At 28.9% G+C, this 17604-nt stretch overlaps 2 protein-coding genes across 13 annotated transcripts in view; one reads left to right on the top strand and one right to left on the bottom strand.

The window, feature by feature from the left end:
• LOC143224980 (ketimine reductase mu-crystallin) overlaps positions 1–12276 on the top strand; it is a 23458-nt gene extending 11182 nt beyond the window's left edge. For 4 of the 6 annotated variants that reach the window (XM_076453558.1, XM_076453561.1, XM_076453559.1 and 1 more), the window contains 4 exons: positions 1339–1531; positions 3890–4011; positions 4567–4651; positions 5968–6765. In XM_076453558.1, the coding sequence (XP_076309673.1) occupies positions 1339–1531; positions 3890–4011; positions 4567–4651; positions 5968–6038 (471 nt within the window). In that variant the 3' untranslated portion in view covers positions 6039–6765. Of the gene's footprint in view, positions 1–1338; positions 1532–3889; positions 4012–4566; positions 4652–5967; positions 6766–6897 lie in introns of those variants that run through there. The other 2 variants (XR_013013557.1, XR_013013558.1) reach the window with 1 other exon arrangement.
• The window catches only part of LOC143224979 (protein singed wings 2-like), a 20314-nt gene continuing 14136 nt past the window's right edge, over positions 11427–17604 (bottom strand). For all 7 annotated transcript variants that reach the window (XM_076453550.1, XM_076453551.1, XM_076453556.1 and 4 more), the window contains exon 3: positions 11427–16030. In XM_076453550.1, the coding sequence (XP_076309665.1) occupies positions 15186–16030 (845 nt within the window). In that variant the 3' untranslated portion in view covers positions 11427–15185. The remainder of the gene's footprint in view (positions 16031–17604) is intronic.

The raw sequence follows: 17604 nt of genomic DNA, 5'->3' as shown, positions 1-17604 counted from the left end.
AAAGTATTTTTCACTTTTAAAAGGCTCAAGTGTGCAAACATGGAAATGTAAGATGCTAAAATCACTTTATAGGGTAATTAACCTGATGACTAACATTAAATCTTTAAAATAGGTTTTTAGGTGCATGAAACTGAATATCATTGTTATTGTTTTATTAAGATATAAGAAATTTGTGACATGAGTATAGTAAAACTATACAGAATTACTTTGCACTGATAGTGCTGATACAGAAATAAATGGTGATAACACTATTCTTGTAAAATTATGATTTTTCTTCAGAAGTGGAAATGTGTTGAATAGGATTCAAACGTATGATTATGCTTAGTGAGCATATGCTCTAACCAGTTATACTATTACTATGTTGATGCAGAAAGTCCTGGTTCTTACTTCACTGGTTTAATTATATGGTTTATTTTTTGGTAGAAATGTTTAGTAAAGAGATTTCAAGTTCAACAATAGTCAGTTCATCAGAATTGTGGTGAAGACAGTAATAAAGGAATTTTAAGTTGTATAAACTAGTTAGCCTAAGAAAGAGGCCCTTACTACTCAGCAAAATAATTACTAAGATACATTACATTCAATACCTTCATTGGTTAAAACCTCTGTCCAATTAATAGTTTTAAAAGCTCAAGTCATCTTAGTCTCAGTGTCTTCTTTTCTTTCTTCAGAAACATCAAAACATTAATGCATTTTCTCTTGTAATGAAGTTACCTTATACATAATTTTTTTTACTATTCAGTCATAATTGGTCCTTCTAGAGCCCCAAATTAACAAGGATTATTTATCCCTCTCAGAACTTGTGTATGAACAGTCCATAAGCTCTGTGGTAAAAACAATAGCTTATCATTCTCAGGATCCATGTATCAGCAGTCTGTAGAGCTCCAGTTTAACAAGAATTGTTTCTTCATCTCTGGAGCTATGTATCAGCAGTCTGTAGAGCTCCAGTTTAACAAGAATTGTTTCTTCATCTCTGGAGCTATGTATCAGCAGTCTGTAGAGCTCCAGTTTAACAAGAATTGTTTCTTCATCTCTGGAGCTATGTATCAGTAGTCTGTAGAGTCCCAAGTGAACAAGAATTATTTATTAATTTCTGGAGCTATGTATTAGTAGTCTGTAGAGCCCAGAGTTTACAAGAATTGTTTCTCCCCAAAGTTCCTACTTTAACTTCTAATTGTACATTGCTTATTCCTCTCTCATGCATCATCAGGCTGTCATATCTTGTTTGGCTTTACATTTTTATCCTGTGTAAGGAAACTTCTGTTTCTAGAATTTAACATTCAAAACATTCAAGATTGCCATTTTTGTGAACATTTTTATTAAATGGAAGTTTTTTTCAAGGTGAGAATTTGGAACATTCATCAGAATACTGCTGAAAAGTTAGTGAAAGAATTTGATGACAAAGGCTTTCAGTGTGTGTGTTGCTTGACTGTGGAAGAAGCTGTAAGAGATGCAGACATTATTGTAACTGCCACCTTTTCGAAAACTCCTGTCCTGAAAGCAGCATGGGTTAAACCAGGAGCTCATATCAATGGTTAGTGATGTTTTGTACTAAAGCAAATCCATGTTCTTTTAAAATTTGATGACTGGTTAGGTTGTTGAACCATTTTAAAGACAGATTTCAACAAGAAGCCAAGTTAGTTAATACTTTCTTGTCATCCAAGTTAAAGAAAAACATTGATTTTTATATAAAAAGAACTTCACTTGCACTTTCACATTGAATTTAACACTTATAACTAGTCCAGAACCAATACAATGTGATAACTTTTCACTTCATTAGATACAGAAGTATTAATTTGGTTGTTTTAGTATTTAAATTTGGGTTTGTAGTGTATAAACTAACACTACTTTTGATACAGCTTAAAAACTATTTTTCAAAGTTGACCTATCTTGATGAGGGTTAATTGTTGTTTTCGGCATAAACTCGGCCAGAAACTTATTGACTGCATTTATTGCACTTAGCATAATGTCAGGAATCATAATGTCTTTTGATGTTCTACATTCATTTTCTAAGCTATAAAATGGGAAATAGTAGCACAATCAGAAGCAATTGACTTTTGATCAAAAAACTGAAAATATTGGTGAAAGGAAGGTCAAAGAATGTTTAATAACTTCCCAGTATAAGAGTTAATGACATTTTCTCTTTACAGAATAGAAATTCTAATTCACATCTATCATTCTAGTGTATCTTTAGTACATTTCAAAATTTTACAGACTTTATATATTTCTGATTTATCATCAGCCCGTGCCTGGTTATGTTGTGAATTTGTGGTTAATGATGAAATGAACATATAGATGAACCAAAAGTCTTAAGCACAATTTTATCATGGTGAATTGGTACTGAACCTAATGGTTTATAAGTGAAAAGTTGAATTTTTTTTTTTTTTGTTATCAACTTCTTGTACATTGTTAAATGCATTGATAATTATTTCAAAGATGCTAACCTAATTTTGTTAATCTAAATTACTTTTTATAAAATGCATTGCTTGAAATTACAGTGATGTATAGATATATTGTGCTTGGGATTTTCATCTTTATTTAAATTAACATTTAGCAAGGAGAAATCATAATATTTTTATTTTTGTAAGATTAACATAGTTGACTAATGTCTTAATTATTTCACTGGCCATTTAATTATATTATTTACTTACACTTTTATTATTATTATTAATCTGCCTAAGAATTATTGGATTACATTTCTAAATTTTGGCTGCTCTCTCATCTCCACTAAAATCTAGTGGTATGTATCATACAAAGGTTTGTTCTTGGTAAAAGAGTTCTGCAGGTTATAAGGTTTTGTATTTTTATCCTACAAAAAAAGATTAAACTAGGTGTAAATAAATTTTTGTTATCTTTCAAAATGTGTAGTGCATACTGAATGGATTTACACATTGTGATAAAAAGTTTAGAGAAAATGACCTTTTACATTACAGACATATGTATGTGAAATATTTTTGAAATTTAAGCTCAGACCAAATATTGGTTAAAACAGAAACAAAAATATTATATATATCTAGAGTGTAAATGTTTTTTGTTTCAAATGTTTTATCTAAATATAAATAAATTGTTATTTTAATTATATTGATTTTATACACAGTGTTATAACTTGTTCTTTGGAATCACTTCCAATTATGTGAAATAATATTTATGAACAATTACTCTGGTATTACTAATCAATGTATGACTGAGTTTTTACAATATTTTACATCATATCAAATAATGTTTCTCAACAATCATTGATACTTCATTATATATTTTTCTTTTATGAAGTTTTTGTAAGTGTTGTAATAAAGTTGATGGTGTGGTATACAAAAAACCATGTGCATGTATCTCACTGTCCCATAGTATACATTACATATTTAAAACACTTAATTTTGGAGCTCTTATTTAAGTCAGGGTCAAGTGTTCACTTAATTTCAGGTTTAATATCATAACAGATCTTGATCATGAAAGCTATCTACTATTTTATGATGAGCTTGTACTATTGAGCTATGGATACTGTGAACATAGTATTATTATACACACATACATCTTCTTGGAGAGACCATGAGATAAATAATGTAGTTATTAAAGAGAAAAAACAAATCAAATATTTCCACTTTTTTATTGGTTATACATACTACACATTTTGTTCAGAATATTTAACCAGATGATGATGCCAGGTAAACCTGGTGAAATATTTTTAACAAAAACAAAAGTTTCACTGTGTGCAACTGATAAAAAAAAAACAACCCAACAAGAATAAACTTGTGTGTGTTTTAAAAAATGTAGTTCTTTCTAACATTGAAACTATTACACTGTTTTTTTGTTTCAAGTATAATTAACACTAAGAGAACATTTAGTTATCAAAATCTTTTATTTTAATGGCTTCACTACCTACAAAATTATCTAGTGGTTGGTGCTTCTCATCCAACAAGCCAGGAATTGGATTCTCAGTTGATGAGATCTGCTGTTGTCTATACTGACAATACAGAAGCTGCTCTTGTAGAATCAGGAGACATAATTATTTCAGAAGTAAGATTTTATGGTTTAATTGTATGTAAAACATTTGTGTTATAACAATATAAAATGTATAAGATACAGTGTTGGCTGTATATTTATGTCATGATATAAAATGTTTCAAAGTAAATATGTTCTGAGCAATCAAATATTTTAGTTTTTACTTTCCTTAAAATTTTAAGTTATATTCTAAAAGACATTATTGATATGCAGTAACTACCAGTACACTGGTGTGATATGTGGTAATCACGAGTACACCTGTATGATTTGTGGTAATCATCAGTACACAAATGTAGCCTGTGGTAGTTATCAATACACCAGTGTGATCTGTGGTAATCACCAGTACACCAGTGTGATGTAAAAAAAATTATCTTAAATTTCAACAGTGATAAGAAATTAGTAAAATATATGAAGAATTTCAAATATATTTATGTATTTTATGCCTTAAGATAATTAAACAGGTATTGAAAAAATTGCTCATAAGCAGAGAGAGTCATAACTGTACAAGTTACACTGTAATTGTAGTTTTGTAGTAATTTCTCTGTGGTTCTGATTATTGATTTTGAACAGGTAGAAGTGTATGCAGAAATCCGGGAAGTAATTTTGGGAAAGAAAGATGGTTTCAGAGATAAAACAACTGTATTCAAGTCACTTGGTGAGTACATGTAAAGAGTTTATAAGTTTATAGTACATAAATAGTTTTGATTATGTAGTAGACGATGTGGCTCAAAGATGTCTCCTACTTTTGATTCTAGTGCGTAACCAAAACTTACAATCTGAAAATACTGTAATGTTCAATAAATTTGTTTTAAGTGGGTTGTAAATTTGATTTTATTCAAAAATGGAGCACACAGGTTATGTTTGTATATTTTTTTTGTAAAGTATAGATACTTGGATTAATGTAATTTTTATCAGGTATTTATTTGCTTCTTCTAGTATCAGAGAAATGGTTAAATGTAACAAGTAATATTTGAACTTACTGAATTAGCTCATTTCTATGACATATAGTTTGTATTGATTCAAAACTATTGTCAAATAAAGTCATACATACGGATGTACTTGTATGCTTTAAATACTTTTGAAATCTTAAAATACAGATATATATAATGCATCAGATGATGGACAAAGTGACATCAAGGTGTGATCTTATTAGATTGGTGTTAGTCTGATAAAAAGTACAGTTTTAATTATTTTGGTTAAAAAATAATTTAAAAAAATTTGTTGCTTTTGTTATGTCATAACTTTATTACTTTATATCCTCTTAGATCTTAGCTTAAGACTGTATATTAAAAAGCAAGTTCCTGTATTTTTTTGAATATCAACTTGTAGTTCTGTCAAGTAAATCTAGTTTATATAAATATAAAATATATTTTCAGCATGCAGTATTTTAAACAAAAACCCAGTAAAAACAAAGTTGGTATTTAAGTTTCTACTCAAACTGTTTAGTTGGTTATTGTTATATTTGTTTTTGCAATTAACAATTTTATATTTTCAGTGAGTTTATACCAAAATGGTATTAGTGATAATTTATGTATGGAAATATTAACTGTATCTGGCTTCCCATTGGTCTTATCCATTTAAATGAAGCTAACACTAAAAAATTTCACATTTTGTAATATCAGCTTCTTTCTATTTCCACAAGATAAAATAGGAATGTGTTATAAGTCATGACCATGTGTATATAGTCAGGTAATAACAGAGTTAACAGTTTGATAATTATAGGTACTGAGAGGAGTTTTAATGTTTTACTTCAAAATTCTGATGTGCAAAAATCTAGTTTATTATTTATCTACATTCATGGTTATTTGCTTAAAGATGTTAGTGCAAGTGTTAAGGTTTTATTTTTTATTTTTAGAAAAAAGGAGTCAGTCAAAAAATCAAATGCAAATATGGCTGTTTTGTTAATAATATTTATGTTTTAAAACCTAATTGTACATAATTTTGTGATTAGGCTGTTTCTTATGCTTCCAGGTATGGCTATACAGGACTTGGTTGCAGCCAAACTTGTTTATGATGCTTACACTTCAGATCTCCAGAAGTAATTTTATGAAATACATTGGCCAAGTTAACCAAAGTCCAGAATAGAAACTTTATTTTGTTTGTTATAATGTATTATATATTCAAGCTATGTTGTTTATGAAGAAGATAACCAAGTAACCAGGTCTGTGTTTATAGCTTGTGCCAATGTAAGTGTCTTATTAAATGCTATTTTCTTTGAGTATGAAAAACTTACAAGAATGATGCTATGGTAGTTAATAACGTACTATTATGTATCTTGATGCATATGTAAATTAGTATTATATACTATTGTTTATGGAAAATGCTCTGCCATGTCATTTGTGTTTGAAATGCTGATCTTAAGTAGATTTAAGAAAAAAAAAGATTTATATTTATGCCATATTGTGCAATTAAATGTGTTAAATATTGTTTATATTAATAAATATAACTTGACTGCTGTATGCCAACTTGTAAAGTGACATTTGAGGTCATGTATTAAACACACGTATATAAGTGAGTATGTTATTTCCTCTACTTACATGCGTAATAACTAAATGTAAAGTGTTAAGCTTAGGTGTAAAGATTACTAAAATTTTAATTCGTTAGAACTATTTTGTCATTTATTCTTCAGTAATCTCTACTTTGTTTCTTTAAAACTTTGTGTAGTTTTGCTATTTGTAATCAGGAAAAATCTTTATTTATATTGAATTAATCCTAACCCCTCAAAATTTTTGAATTTATTACTGTACAAAATAAAAACTAGTTCAACTATAAGTGTATTTAATACAAATGTACTTGTTAAAAGCATTAAGTTTGTTATTTAATTATTATATTTTTTCACATGATTTACTAACTGCTTTGTGATCATATGAAATTTTTACTGCAATGAATCTGTTTTAATAGATTTCCAGAAAACTGCTCAGTTTCACCTGCAACTACAGGATGTCTTGTTAAATGACTAGACAATTAGCAGCAAATCTCCACCAAATTATTTAGTGCTTTTAAGTCTAATTTTCCATCTGCTGACACAAAATATTATTTTGTAAAGGAAAAACTGTTGTCAATAAATGTTAACAATAATATTTTTTCTACTTAACCCTTAAACATTTTAACTGTAGCTTTTCATCTATTATTTCAACAATTTTATAGACTTTGTAGAGAGACAAAGAAAATAAATACTCTTGATTCTATCACCTACGGGTAAACTGAACCAAAAGGAGGAAGAAGCTCCTCTTTTTAGAAAACTTTTAACAGTTCTTTTCAATTTTATTATTTTTTTTACAGATGTTTTTTGCTCAAAACCTCTAAAACGTTTAGGGCAGTTTGTGTATTTTTCATTTTCTGCATTTATTTTGGACATGCCAGCCTTCAACTATTATTTCATTGTACAATCTCTGTTCCCTAGTGGATGTTTTTTTTGCGTGTGTATGTGTGGTTTACCTTGTTTATTATCCATATACCCTGGATTCATATAAAATCACATTCTTTCTTAATATTAAATTCTTTTTGTTGTTTTCTTGATTCTGGTAATCTGTTAGATAATACATTTCTCAGACTGTTCAAAAATTTATCTATATCCTGATTATTAAAAATAGTCCATAGATGTTTTCCCTCTATAATCTACCCTTCATCACATCAAGTTGTTATAGGTATGAGATCTTTATTTTATCTGAAACTATTTGGTTCAAGTTTTGTTGTTTTAGTGTATCTGTCATTGGCTTGACCTCTTTTTCTTCTTCTCATTAATTGTTCTACAAGTTTTCTTTGTGAAATCTATTATCTTTTGCTGTTGATTTGGAGTGTTAGGAATGTTGTACTTACCATCTTTCTTGTAGCATGTTCTGTTTTAGGAACATATTGTATTGTGGGCTCCTCTACACTTCTCAGCTCTTTTTGCTTTCAGCGATCCTTGTATCGTCAGTGTGGTAGAATTCACTTATTGTTATTCTTGTGTTTTCCTCCTTCTGGTCAATTTTATGGTAAGGTAGTATTTTCTAATATTGATAGATTCTTATTCACATGGAAGAATTTTTATTTTCTGAATTTCTTTATACACCATGTTATTACAGGAGACTGAGACTTTCTTTATGCCTGTCCAATGTGGATAGGACTTGTACTTAGTTAGATGTACAGTATGTTTTGTATTTTATTACTTTATTAAGAATGTTTTTTGACTCTTGTAAGTAATATATACCATTTTGCTTCGATAATATTAAAACACTTTCTGTACTGTTTCGCATCCCTGAGCCATTAGACTTGTAGTGCTTTCATTAATATTGTTCCTGATTATGATTTATATCAGATGAGTCTACAATTTATTATGTTATGTACATTCCATTTATGATTTCAAATAGCCAGAAACTTGAAGTTGAATTTGAAAGTTAATTATATATACATGTTGCTATATATTAAATTTATGATATTTGCCAATAAGATTGATACACAAAATTTTCTTTTTTGAAACAAATGTTTTAATATACAAAAAAAAATACAGTTTGTAATAACATTTATTACAAACGTTTATATATAAAAATATTACAAAGTCTTAAATTGACTATTTTATCAAAGATTCAGGTACATGAGGCACAAATTACTTTTACGTTGACACACATTCATTTCACTTGCCAGGAATGCTAGCTAGTTCTGTTCTTAACATGCGAGTTTTTCTTCTGAAGTTATGCAATGGCTTTGTATAAATACTAACATTCAAACTTATTTCTCTTAAGTTGAATAGTTCATAATGTTCAAAATCTATAAACATTCATGGTCAAATATCTGTAGTTTTCTGATTAATATTCATGTATCACAATTATAGCTTTCAAGGCTTATAATAGACCAACAATACTATTTTGTTTCCCTGCATTTTGCAATAACTACCTTTTATATTCATTAGGCAAGATTCACAAATTCAGTTGGCCCAAGAATAAGATAGTGTTTTCATAAAACATGTATTGTGTTGATTTTTACACTTAAGTTAGAGAAACAAGCATGACTTGCACAACATACATTTAAGGATATGTTACATCCATTAAACTGAAACAAATGTAGATATTAAAATAAATGTATAACACTAAAGCTGTCACATACTTAACACACATTAAAGATGACTAGAATAGAATTCAAATAAATGCTTCTCCTAGATAGAAATCTTCCAAAAGTGTCTCCCATTAGACTTACAACACTAAATTCCAGGATTCCATTCTCTGTAATAAGTATAATGTAGATAATATATTGTGTAATTTGCACTAAAACAAATAAAACAAGCCTCAAAATGTCAACTTCAATATTTTCTAATTTATGCATTTTGTTTTGAAAAAAAGAATAAATATATCTCATAATTTTATTTTTTCACTATTACAATTAAACAATGAAAGAAAAATTATTTCATTTTTATGTTTAAAAAAATACAACTGTTTGCAGAAAACAAAATTCATTGTAAACATCAGACCCAACTTCCTGTCTGCCTCACAAGTATCATTCTGAAATATTCTGGCACCATTTATGAAATTAGACTGTTTCTTAATACAGTATACTGAAAACTAGTGTAAGTAAATATGTTTTTTTTTATAGCTTGATGAAAATAGACTATATTAAAAATTATGTTGTACTTATGGTTTTAACTTTACAAAACTGAAAATATATTCTCAAATAGGAACATGAAACAGTGTATATTTGCATTTAAGGTTTAATGTTTTTTCTAGGGTAAGTAACATTGTCAGATGGACAGTATACAAAATCTTATAAGTAAAACACATGGTGAAAATTATAGAAATCTAAAAGTTGTTTTACAAAAGAATTAGTACATTTTATTACATGCAGTGAACTGTTAATAATACATAAGAAAGGTGAGTATTCAATGTAATCACATTTGTTACTTGGCTGTCATTTCATCTTTAAAGAAAAACAAAACAAAAAACATATGGATGAGACACTTGTTACTTAGCTTTCTATTTGTAGTAAGAGAAAAAATCCACATGGATGAGAAAGAAGTATTAACTTCTAGCAGGAACTTCCATGGTAAACAAAACTGATATTTTTAATTCTCAGCTTTTATTAATTAATGTGACAATGAAAAACATGAAATGAATCATTCCATCTGAGGAACTTCCCCCTTTCTCACTAAAAATGTGGACTATAAGTACAATACTTGCATTTGTTGTGCAGTTTAAAAGAAATTTAGATAAAAAATTAGGTTTTTTCTTAGGTTCACATAGAATAAATTAACTTCTAATATGAAATACAAGTTATACAGGAGTATCAGCTGAGTTTTTAGGCTTGTCTTATATCACATTTACATAAAAGGTAGAAATCAGTTTTTTTCTAGATATGGTCCCTTCTAGTAGAAGACTAACTTGTGTAGGAATGATGGATTGAATAAATATTTATACATCCTTATAAAGTACAGTGCTCCATTGACGTTATTAGAAGATATTGTTTCATGATAAAATATTAAAAATTAAATCAGTGGCTTGAAATAAACAATACTTGAGATAGGTTCAGGGGTGAAACCAGTCTTGAAAAGTTATATTTGTAAAATCATAAATTTCATTTTTGTTAACTTTCCTTCTCAAGTAGTATAAACAGTAAATAAATCCCATGAGACAGGATTCCATTTCATTACATGTAATTTAAATTTCTTGAGTTCTCATATTCATTATGTTTCCAACCAATGTGCCAAAAACGTATTTTGGCCAACTGTAGCATTTGATCTTTAGGATGAAATTTATAGACTGAAAACTATAGGTTATAGACCACAGCAAGTGACAAGGGAGTTCAGGTAGTCAGTTATTGCCTTGAAGCTATAATTTTGGAACTACTGTTTGCAGATCAAGGTTTAAAAGCTTCAAAACTGAACAAGTGTTATTAGTCTGTAGTTAAAAGCAACAATTTGAAAATGGAAATAGTACATTATACATTAGGCCTGTAGGTAATTGATTATAGTTTTAAAGATGGATGCAGTGTGATATTGTATGAAGTAATTTCAGTTGATTTTACATATTTTAGGGTAAGTTTTGTTACTGTTTTAATATATGTTAATTGAAGATAATTAATATTTGTTTTGAAGTCCTAAATTCAGGTTTTTCTTCTAGTTTGTGAACCATCACACCTTTAGTTTTTCTCAATCACTGTCTTTATAAATCGTTCATGTGTTCCTAACTCAAAATTTAACTAGTCAAAGAAAAATGCAAATACTTCTTACTGCACTTACACATGACATTTTTGGAAATACTGTAGATTATGTGATGCTTATGCAGATGGTAGAAATTTAATAAAATATATTTTTTAAATTGTTAATTCACTGCCATAAAAGCATAAAGTATGAATATAGTAACAGTAAACAGTAACAGCACCTTACAGCTGTCATTTATTATGAGCATAGTTTTTTGAATTAGCAGAACTGGATTTATGCTTATTTATAGAAAAAGTTCAGGTATTTTTCAACTTTTATTAGTCTACACAAGTGAATTTCATATATAATATTCACAGTTTTCACTTTGAATATTACACACATTTGAACTTCCAGATAATAAAATTCTCAAACTCACTGACATACTTCTAAAAAAGAGAAGATATTTAAAAAGGTGTTTTAAACCAATATAGCTTTATACTCTAAATCTGCTGTTTAAGTTTCCTCAAACCATCATACAGGTACTTATCACACAACATTGATTTCTTTAAAAATGCATACAAAACACCTGTTTTATAAACTACGTACGCTGATTCAAGATATTCGTGAACATTATGAAAAATATTTTTGAGTACATCTCTCACAAAAGTAAAAATGCACTGAAGAATTTCACATTTTGAAAGAAGTACGTCTTAATTTCACAATTTTTATTAATTCAATAAATTGTCCTTTATGAAAACAATAAATTGGACATAATATATATGAACAAGTTTTTTCAACTTATTTTTCCCATCAATTTTTTTACCTTTTATTTAATTCTAATGTCTGTTTCTCATACTTAAAAACTCAAAGTATCTTACTTATGTAGTGAATAAAAACAAAGCTGTTCAGGTTTGTTTTTTAAGTAATTGTTTCTTTACTTCAACAGTTTTTTGAAAGTACCAAATGACAAATGTTGTGGAAGTTGTATGTACTTACTTATAAAATCAATTTGTCCCTCTTACTGTAAGCTCAATTTTGTAGTAGACATACTTTTAACACATAAAACAATGGTTTTGTAAAATAAGTGGTAAAGTTGATAAACTTTATTGTAATACTATTTATATGGAAGTTATTCTTTTGTTACACTTGTAATAAATGTTTTTATATTTCCCTCACTTTTTAAGCTAACAGCTCATAAGAAAACATCCATTTTTGGATCATAAAATATTGGTTTCAACTTACTGTCATTACTTTACAGCTGAATAGTCACAAATAAAATAACTATATATACATATATGAAGATAGTTTGTAATATTAAAAAACAGCAGTAACATGATTTTATCTGTTTTCTTCTAACTTTATTTCAGTCTGTATGCTGAGGGCCCCATACAGTGTAGAGTTTCAAACTTCAAATCATCTATTAAATTTGTTCTCAGTCCTTAACTGTTTTCCTTTTTAAAACTAAACAGATAACGTGAATTCAGGTTTTAACTGTAACTGATAAACAGGTCTTGAACAATGTTACATACACAGATTCAAGCCTATCAATAAAACTAAATGGTTAATATCTTTATCTAGATTACTGTCTGATTTTAAACTCGGAAAACTAGCTATAAAAATATACTTCATTATCCCAGTTCTACGCAATTCTAATTTACACAACATTTCTGGGTTATGGTTTTCATCTTCTTGTAACACTAGGTTTCCTTCTAAGGTAAAATAACACAAAGCTTTAGAATATTTGTAAAAATATTTTAATTTAATAAGACTAGTAACATTCTAATTATCTTGAGAAATCTATAGTAACTTTCAAATTACCTTAAATAAAAGCCCATAGATACAGCTTTTGAGTGGATTTTTTTTATTCACTTTATAACATTTTGACCACTGGTCATTGTCAGGTAAAATATTGTCCACAGTATGAAATACAGCATCAGCATTTTATTCAATTTTAGAAAACACTAAAGTTACCCGTGTTTAGATTTAAATTAGGTTTTAGCTCACAAATAATTAAAAAGTTTATTTTCTTTTGTTACTGTTTTTCTCACTGCACAATAGTTTAAAGGACATTAATCCACTATTCTTTGATCCTGTTATTTCATTGAGTTTAATTTCACTAATAAATGCAGAGTTTTTTAATAAAAGTAACTTTATAGTTAAGATACTTATTTACATAACTTTCAAATGTTTACAAAGCTTTTTGTTATGTGTGCATCATACAGTAAAACTTATATTAGAGTCCAACTTTCTGCATTTTGTTTCCTTTGTAGAGTGAGTTTTCCCTTTTTTGCTGCTGTTGAAAATATTTATGTTTGGCTAGGGTTCTAGTAACAATTTCTTTAGAGAAGTGACATTAATAAACTAGCATATAGTCCATCAAAAATGATGGGGTAAGTATTATCACATCCACCCCATAGAGTATTCTAACCTCACATTTCATAGTTAACTGAAATTTTGCAAAATCAAGCTTAACCAACAAAGAGGCAGAAAAGTGCAGTCGACACAGTCAAACATTAGTAAGTTCCTTTGTGATCCAATCAAAATTAAGATAATTTCTTAAAATAATTCATAGAATAATTATTGGCAAAAAGCAGTTAGATTAATAACTTCTAATATACAGAAAAGTCTGTGTGTTTTGATAACACTACATTCCAATAATGGCATATTTGCCATGTTGCTTAGCAATAAAATTATAACCTAATATTGCCAGTCTATGTACTGAAAGTATGAAATGGAATGTACAGGCAACTGGAAAATATCTGATTTTTTAATTTATCTCTTGATTAAAGGGGTTTATTTTTTGTTAATAGCTTAATTTAAAATTGAATTGATATTTTTACTTTCATGACAAATTTTATGCACTTAGCTTTAGGTGATCTCACACCAACATTCACTACACATACAAGGTTTCGTGGCACTTCTTACTAAAATCATAATGGGCAAGACAGTAATTGAACTATTCTATCTGAATGATGCATTTTAGCTTTTATACTCCTGTTTCAAGAAAGCACGACGTGACATACGCTAACTTTTATACAAGTTAGATGTATTAAATGTTGACTTTTTAACAGTGGCATGCAAATCATACACTGCATGCCCACTTAAAAACTAAAAAGGTGACAACAGTATTATGCAATGACATGCATCTTTTGTATTTATTATTGTTTTATTGTGTTTCTTTGTGCTGTGGCAATATTCTCATTTCATACTTTGAGAGCTCTGCACTACTAGTTTCAGTTATGTCATGCTATGCAAATTATGCATGCTTGGTCTTGTCCTTTCAGCACCAACTGTTGGTACAGCTGTGTAAGTTATGTTGCATTAAAATAGCATGACAGCAAGTGCATGTCCAGATGTTCATCAACAGTTACAGGTTATATTTGATTTTATGATGTTACTTCACAAGCTCAAACATTAGGAGAGTTTTCATCTAAAGAAAAACCACTATATAAGCTTCATCTTTATATATGATGAGTAAATCTATTCTCTGCATGCTTTTGTTTTGCCTATCCTGTATATATATTATTAAGTTATTATTGCAAGACCTACTTGAGAAACCACCACATACCACTGCTTAGTAGTAACCTATCTAGACAGATTCTTGTGCATGAGAAGCCAGAACAGAAAGTAAAATAGTCCCATTCAATAATTCCCTGCATGCCTAATCTTAATAAAAACAACAGTTCCTACTAACTTTAGAAAACACAATCACTACTATATAACATGGAAACTTACAACATTAACACTTTAAACCCTTACTGATGGAAATGTATTTCTAACTCACATAATTCAATCCATCAAAATAAAATCTTAAATAGGTGCAAGTTCATTAGCTTATTTTACATAACAATAAGGTAACTATCCTATCACATCACTTAAAGTCTCTTTGGTTAAGCTTCAACAACAATAGATTGTTCAACAATATATCTTCATATTTTGAAATATACCCTCAGGGAACAAAGTTTTCTTGATTAAAAAATATAAAACTTTAGAATCTAAAATAACATTCTTTGTTTCTATATAAGGAAGAGCCTTGTCTATTCTTATCCTGTTTGTTTTTCTTTCTGGAAGGATATACTGTTTAAGTTAGCTTAAAACTGAAAAACCTTGGGAGTTTCCCTGTTCTCTGCTGCCTCCAACAATCAAACAAAAGTTTAAAAACAATCATTATGATGAGTACAGCCATTATACAAATAACAATATCAAGATAGTTGACAGTCACAGAATTTTGTGGACAAAGCTCTGACTTCAAGAGTCGGTATATAACCCTTCGTTCGAGCTGACTCCCGTCACTTTGGCACCGAACCTCTTCCCTGTCTTGTACCTGCTTGTGATGATCCTGTAGCCATTCCATGAAGCGAACTGTGTTACATGTGCATTTCCAAGGGTTGTTAGAAAGATGGAGTTGGTCCATTTGGTTTGGAAACTGATCCAGAATATGTATTGGAATCTCAGAAAGCCTGTTCTTATTGAGGTGAAGAGTCACTAGATTTCTCAAGACTTTGGATGCTTCCATTCGTGTTAGAGATTCAACTGAATTGTTTTCTAAATACAGAAAAGCCACAGTCTTCCAATATGCTGTTGCATTCTGTGGCAGGAAAAGGGATGTGATCCTGTTGTTTTCCATGTGAACACTTCTGGTCTTAATTGGAAGTTTTCTTGGAAGCTGTGTCCAGTTTCTGCTACTACAGTTCACACTAATCCACTCAGATCTTTCTTCTTTACAGGTACAATTTTTACAAAGGTCAGACTTTTCAATCTCCCTCTCTAAACTACGAATACTTAACCATTTTGTCATGGAATAGTGTTTTTTGGAAGCTGGTAATAAGCAATGCATGCTTGAAAAGTCCATTATCATCATTCCTGTCTTGTTTTCTACATGATCAGATAGCCAGTCAAGTTGTGGGTTGCACATCCAAGGATTGCCTACAGAAACATATTTTGTGTCAAAAATTTTTGTTTAGATAACATATGTAGCAGTGACTAGCAAAACTTGTGTAAATGCACAGAATTTTGCTTCATACCACATCTTGACTTTCACATGCTACAAAAATGTTTTTAGGCATACAAAGTAAACTATATGGACATTAATTTTGAAAAAAACATGAATGAAAAACTTAAATTACTTGCAAACTTTATTATGAAACAAAAGTCATTTTTCTTAGATAAAACAGTTCAAAATATTTGTATACAACAATTCTGTTTATTTTCTGGTATTAATCAATTATTAAGCACTAGCACAGATTCTGAAAAAATGACATTATATTGCCATTATCTATTAATCAAATCAATATTTTCTCACAAGGTTATTTGCCTTCAAAACAACACAACACAAAAATCATAGATTAGTTCAGTAAAATATTTTTATTTGTTAAGTTACTTGTTAGTAATCACTAAAATCTACAAACAATATTAATTTATTCAGTTCTTTTTGAGTAATCATGAGGGAAGTAGTAAGTTCATATTTTATTAGACCATTTCCAGTGAGAATACTCTTTAAAATTTGTTCTTTATCATTTGTCAAACAAACCTGGCCTTAAAAGTAATTTCAGTTAAATTATCATATATCCAATAAGGTTTCTTGGGTATTTTCATTTTAATTTATTAGGACTAATGTTAAAATCAAATTTTCTGAAGTTTTTTTCATTTCCACAAATCTAATATATATGTAGTTTTACAAATATTTACTTAGATCCTAAAAATTACCTTTAGCCTTTTAAAAAGAAATAAAACCACCATAATTTATGGTACAGTGTACTGTGTTAAAAACCAGATTACATTTGCTGGAAATATAACACCCACCATGAACACTGTACTGAAGTCAAGTTGCTTGCTTCACTAAAATGTGTGACCTTGGTTTTATTTTTCATTCCTGACCTATATATTTGAATGTCATATTTTTGGTGGAAATATGTCAATGTGCATTCATGCTGCTATATTTAGTGCTTAAATTAACTGAATATCAAGTACATAACATTTGTGCTTGTATATTTATTGATTGTGTACAATTAACTGTTCTGTGAAAGGAAATACAACTGTATTTGAATATTTCAATGCTACGTGTCTGGGTGTTCTGCAATGTCATGGATGAGATGGGGACTTATTTGCACTTTAATGAATCTACAGCAACTGTTGTAGTGCAAAACTATCCTTTTATGTGACAAATAGAAAATAAATTTATTATTTTATCTTAACATTGCACACAGTAATTACAAAGTACTGTAATCTACCATCTTGAGTTAGTTGAATCTCTGTGGTTAAGAATATCGGTTAATAGTTTTTTTAGTGTGGTTCAACAGAGTAAAACTATCAAAGTTTGTGTCCAAAAACATCATCAGGAATGACAATAGTCATGATGAAAATGTTAAATAGATAATTTTCATACAGAACAAAAAATAGCCACAAACTTTGTGTATAAAAGCAAAATAAAACATTCAACTGATCTGTATGGCTGAACCAGGAGAAAATTAGACTTACATGAATTAAACTTGCACAGTATG

This window comes from Tachypleus tridentatus, chromosome 9, assembly GCF_004210375.1.
Source record: "Tachypleus tridentatus isolate NWPU-2018 chromosome 9, ASM421037v1, whole genome shotgun sequence".
NCBI classification, from domain to species: Eukaryota; Metazoa; Arthropoda; class Merostomata; order Xiphosura; family Limulidae; genus Tachypleus; species Tachypleus tridentatus.
Note: the sequence above shows the minus strand (reverse complement) of the source record. Positions and strands in the feature narration are given on the sequence as shown.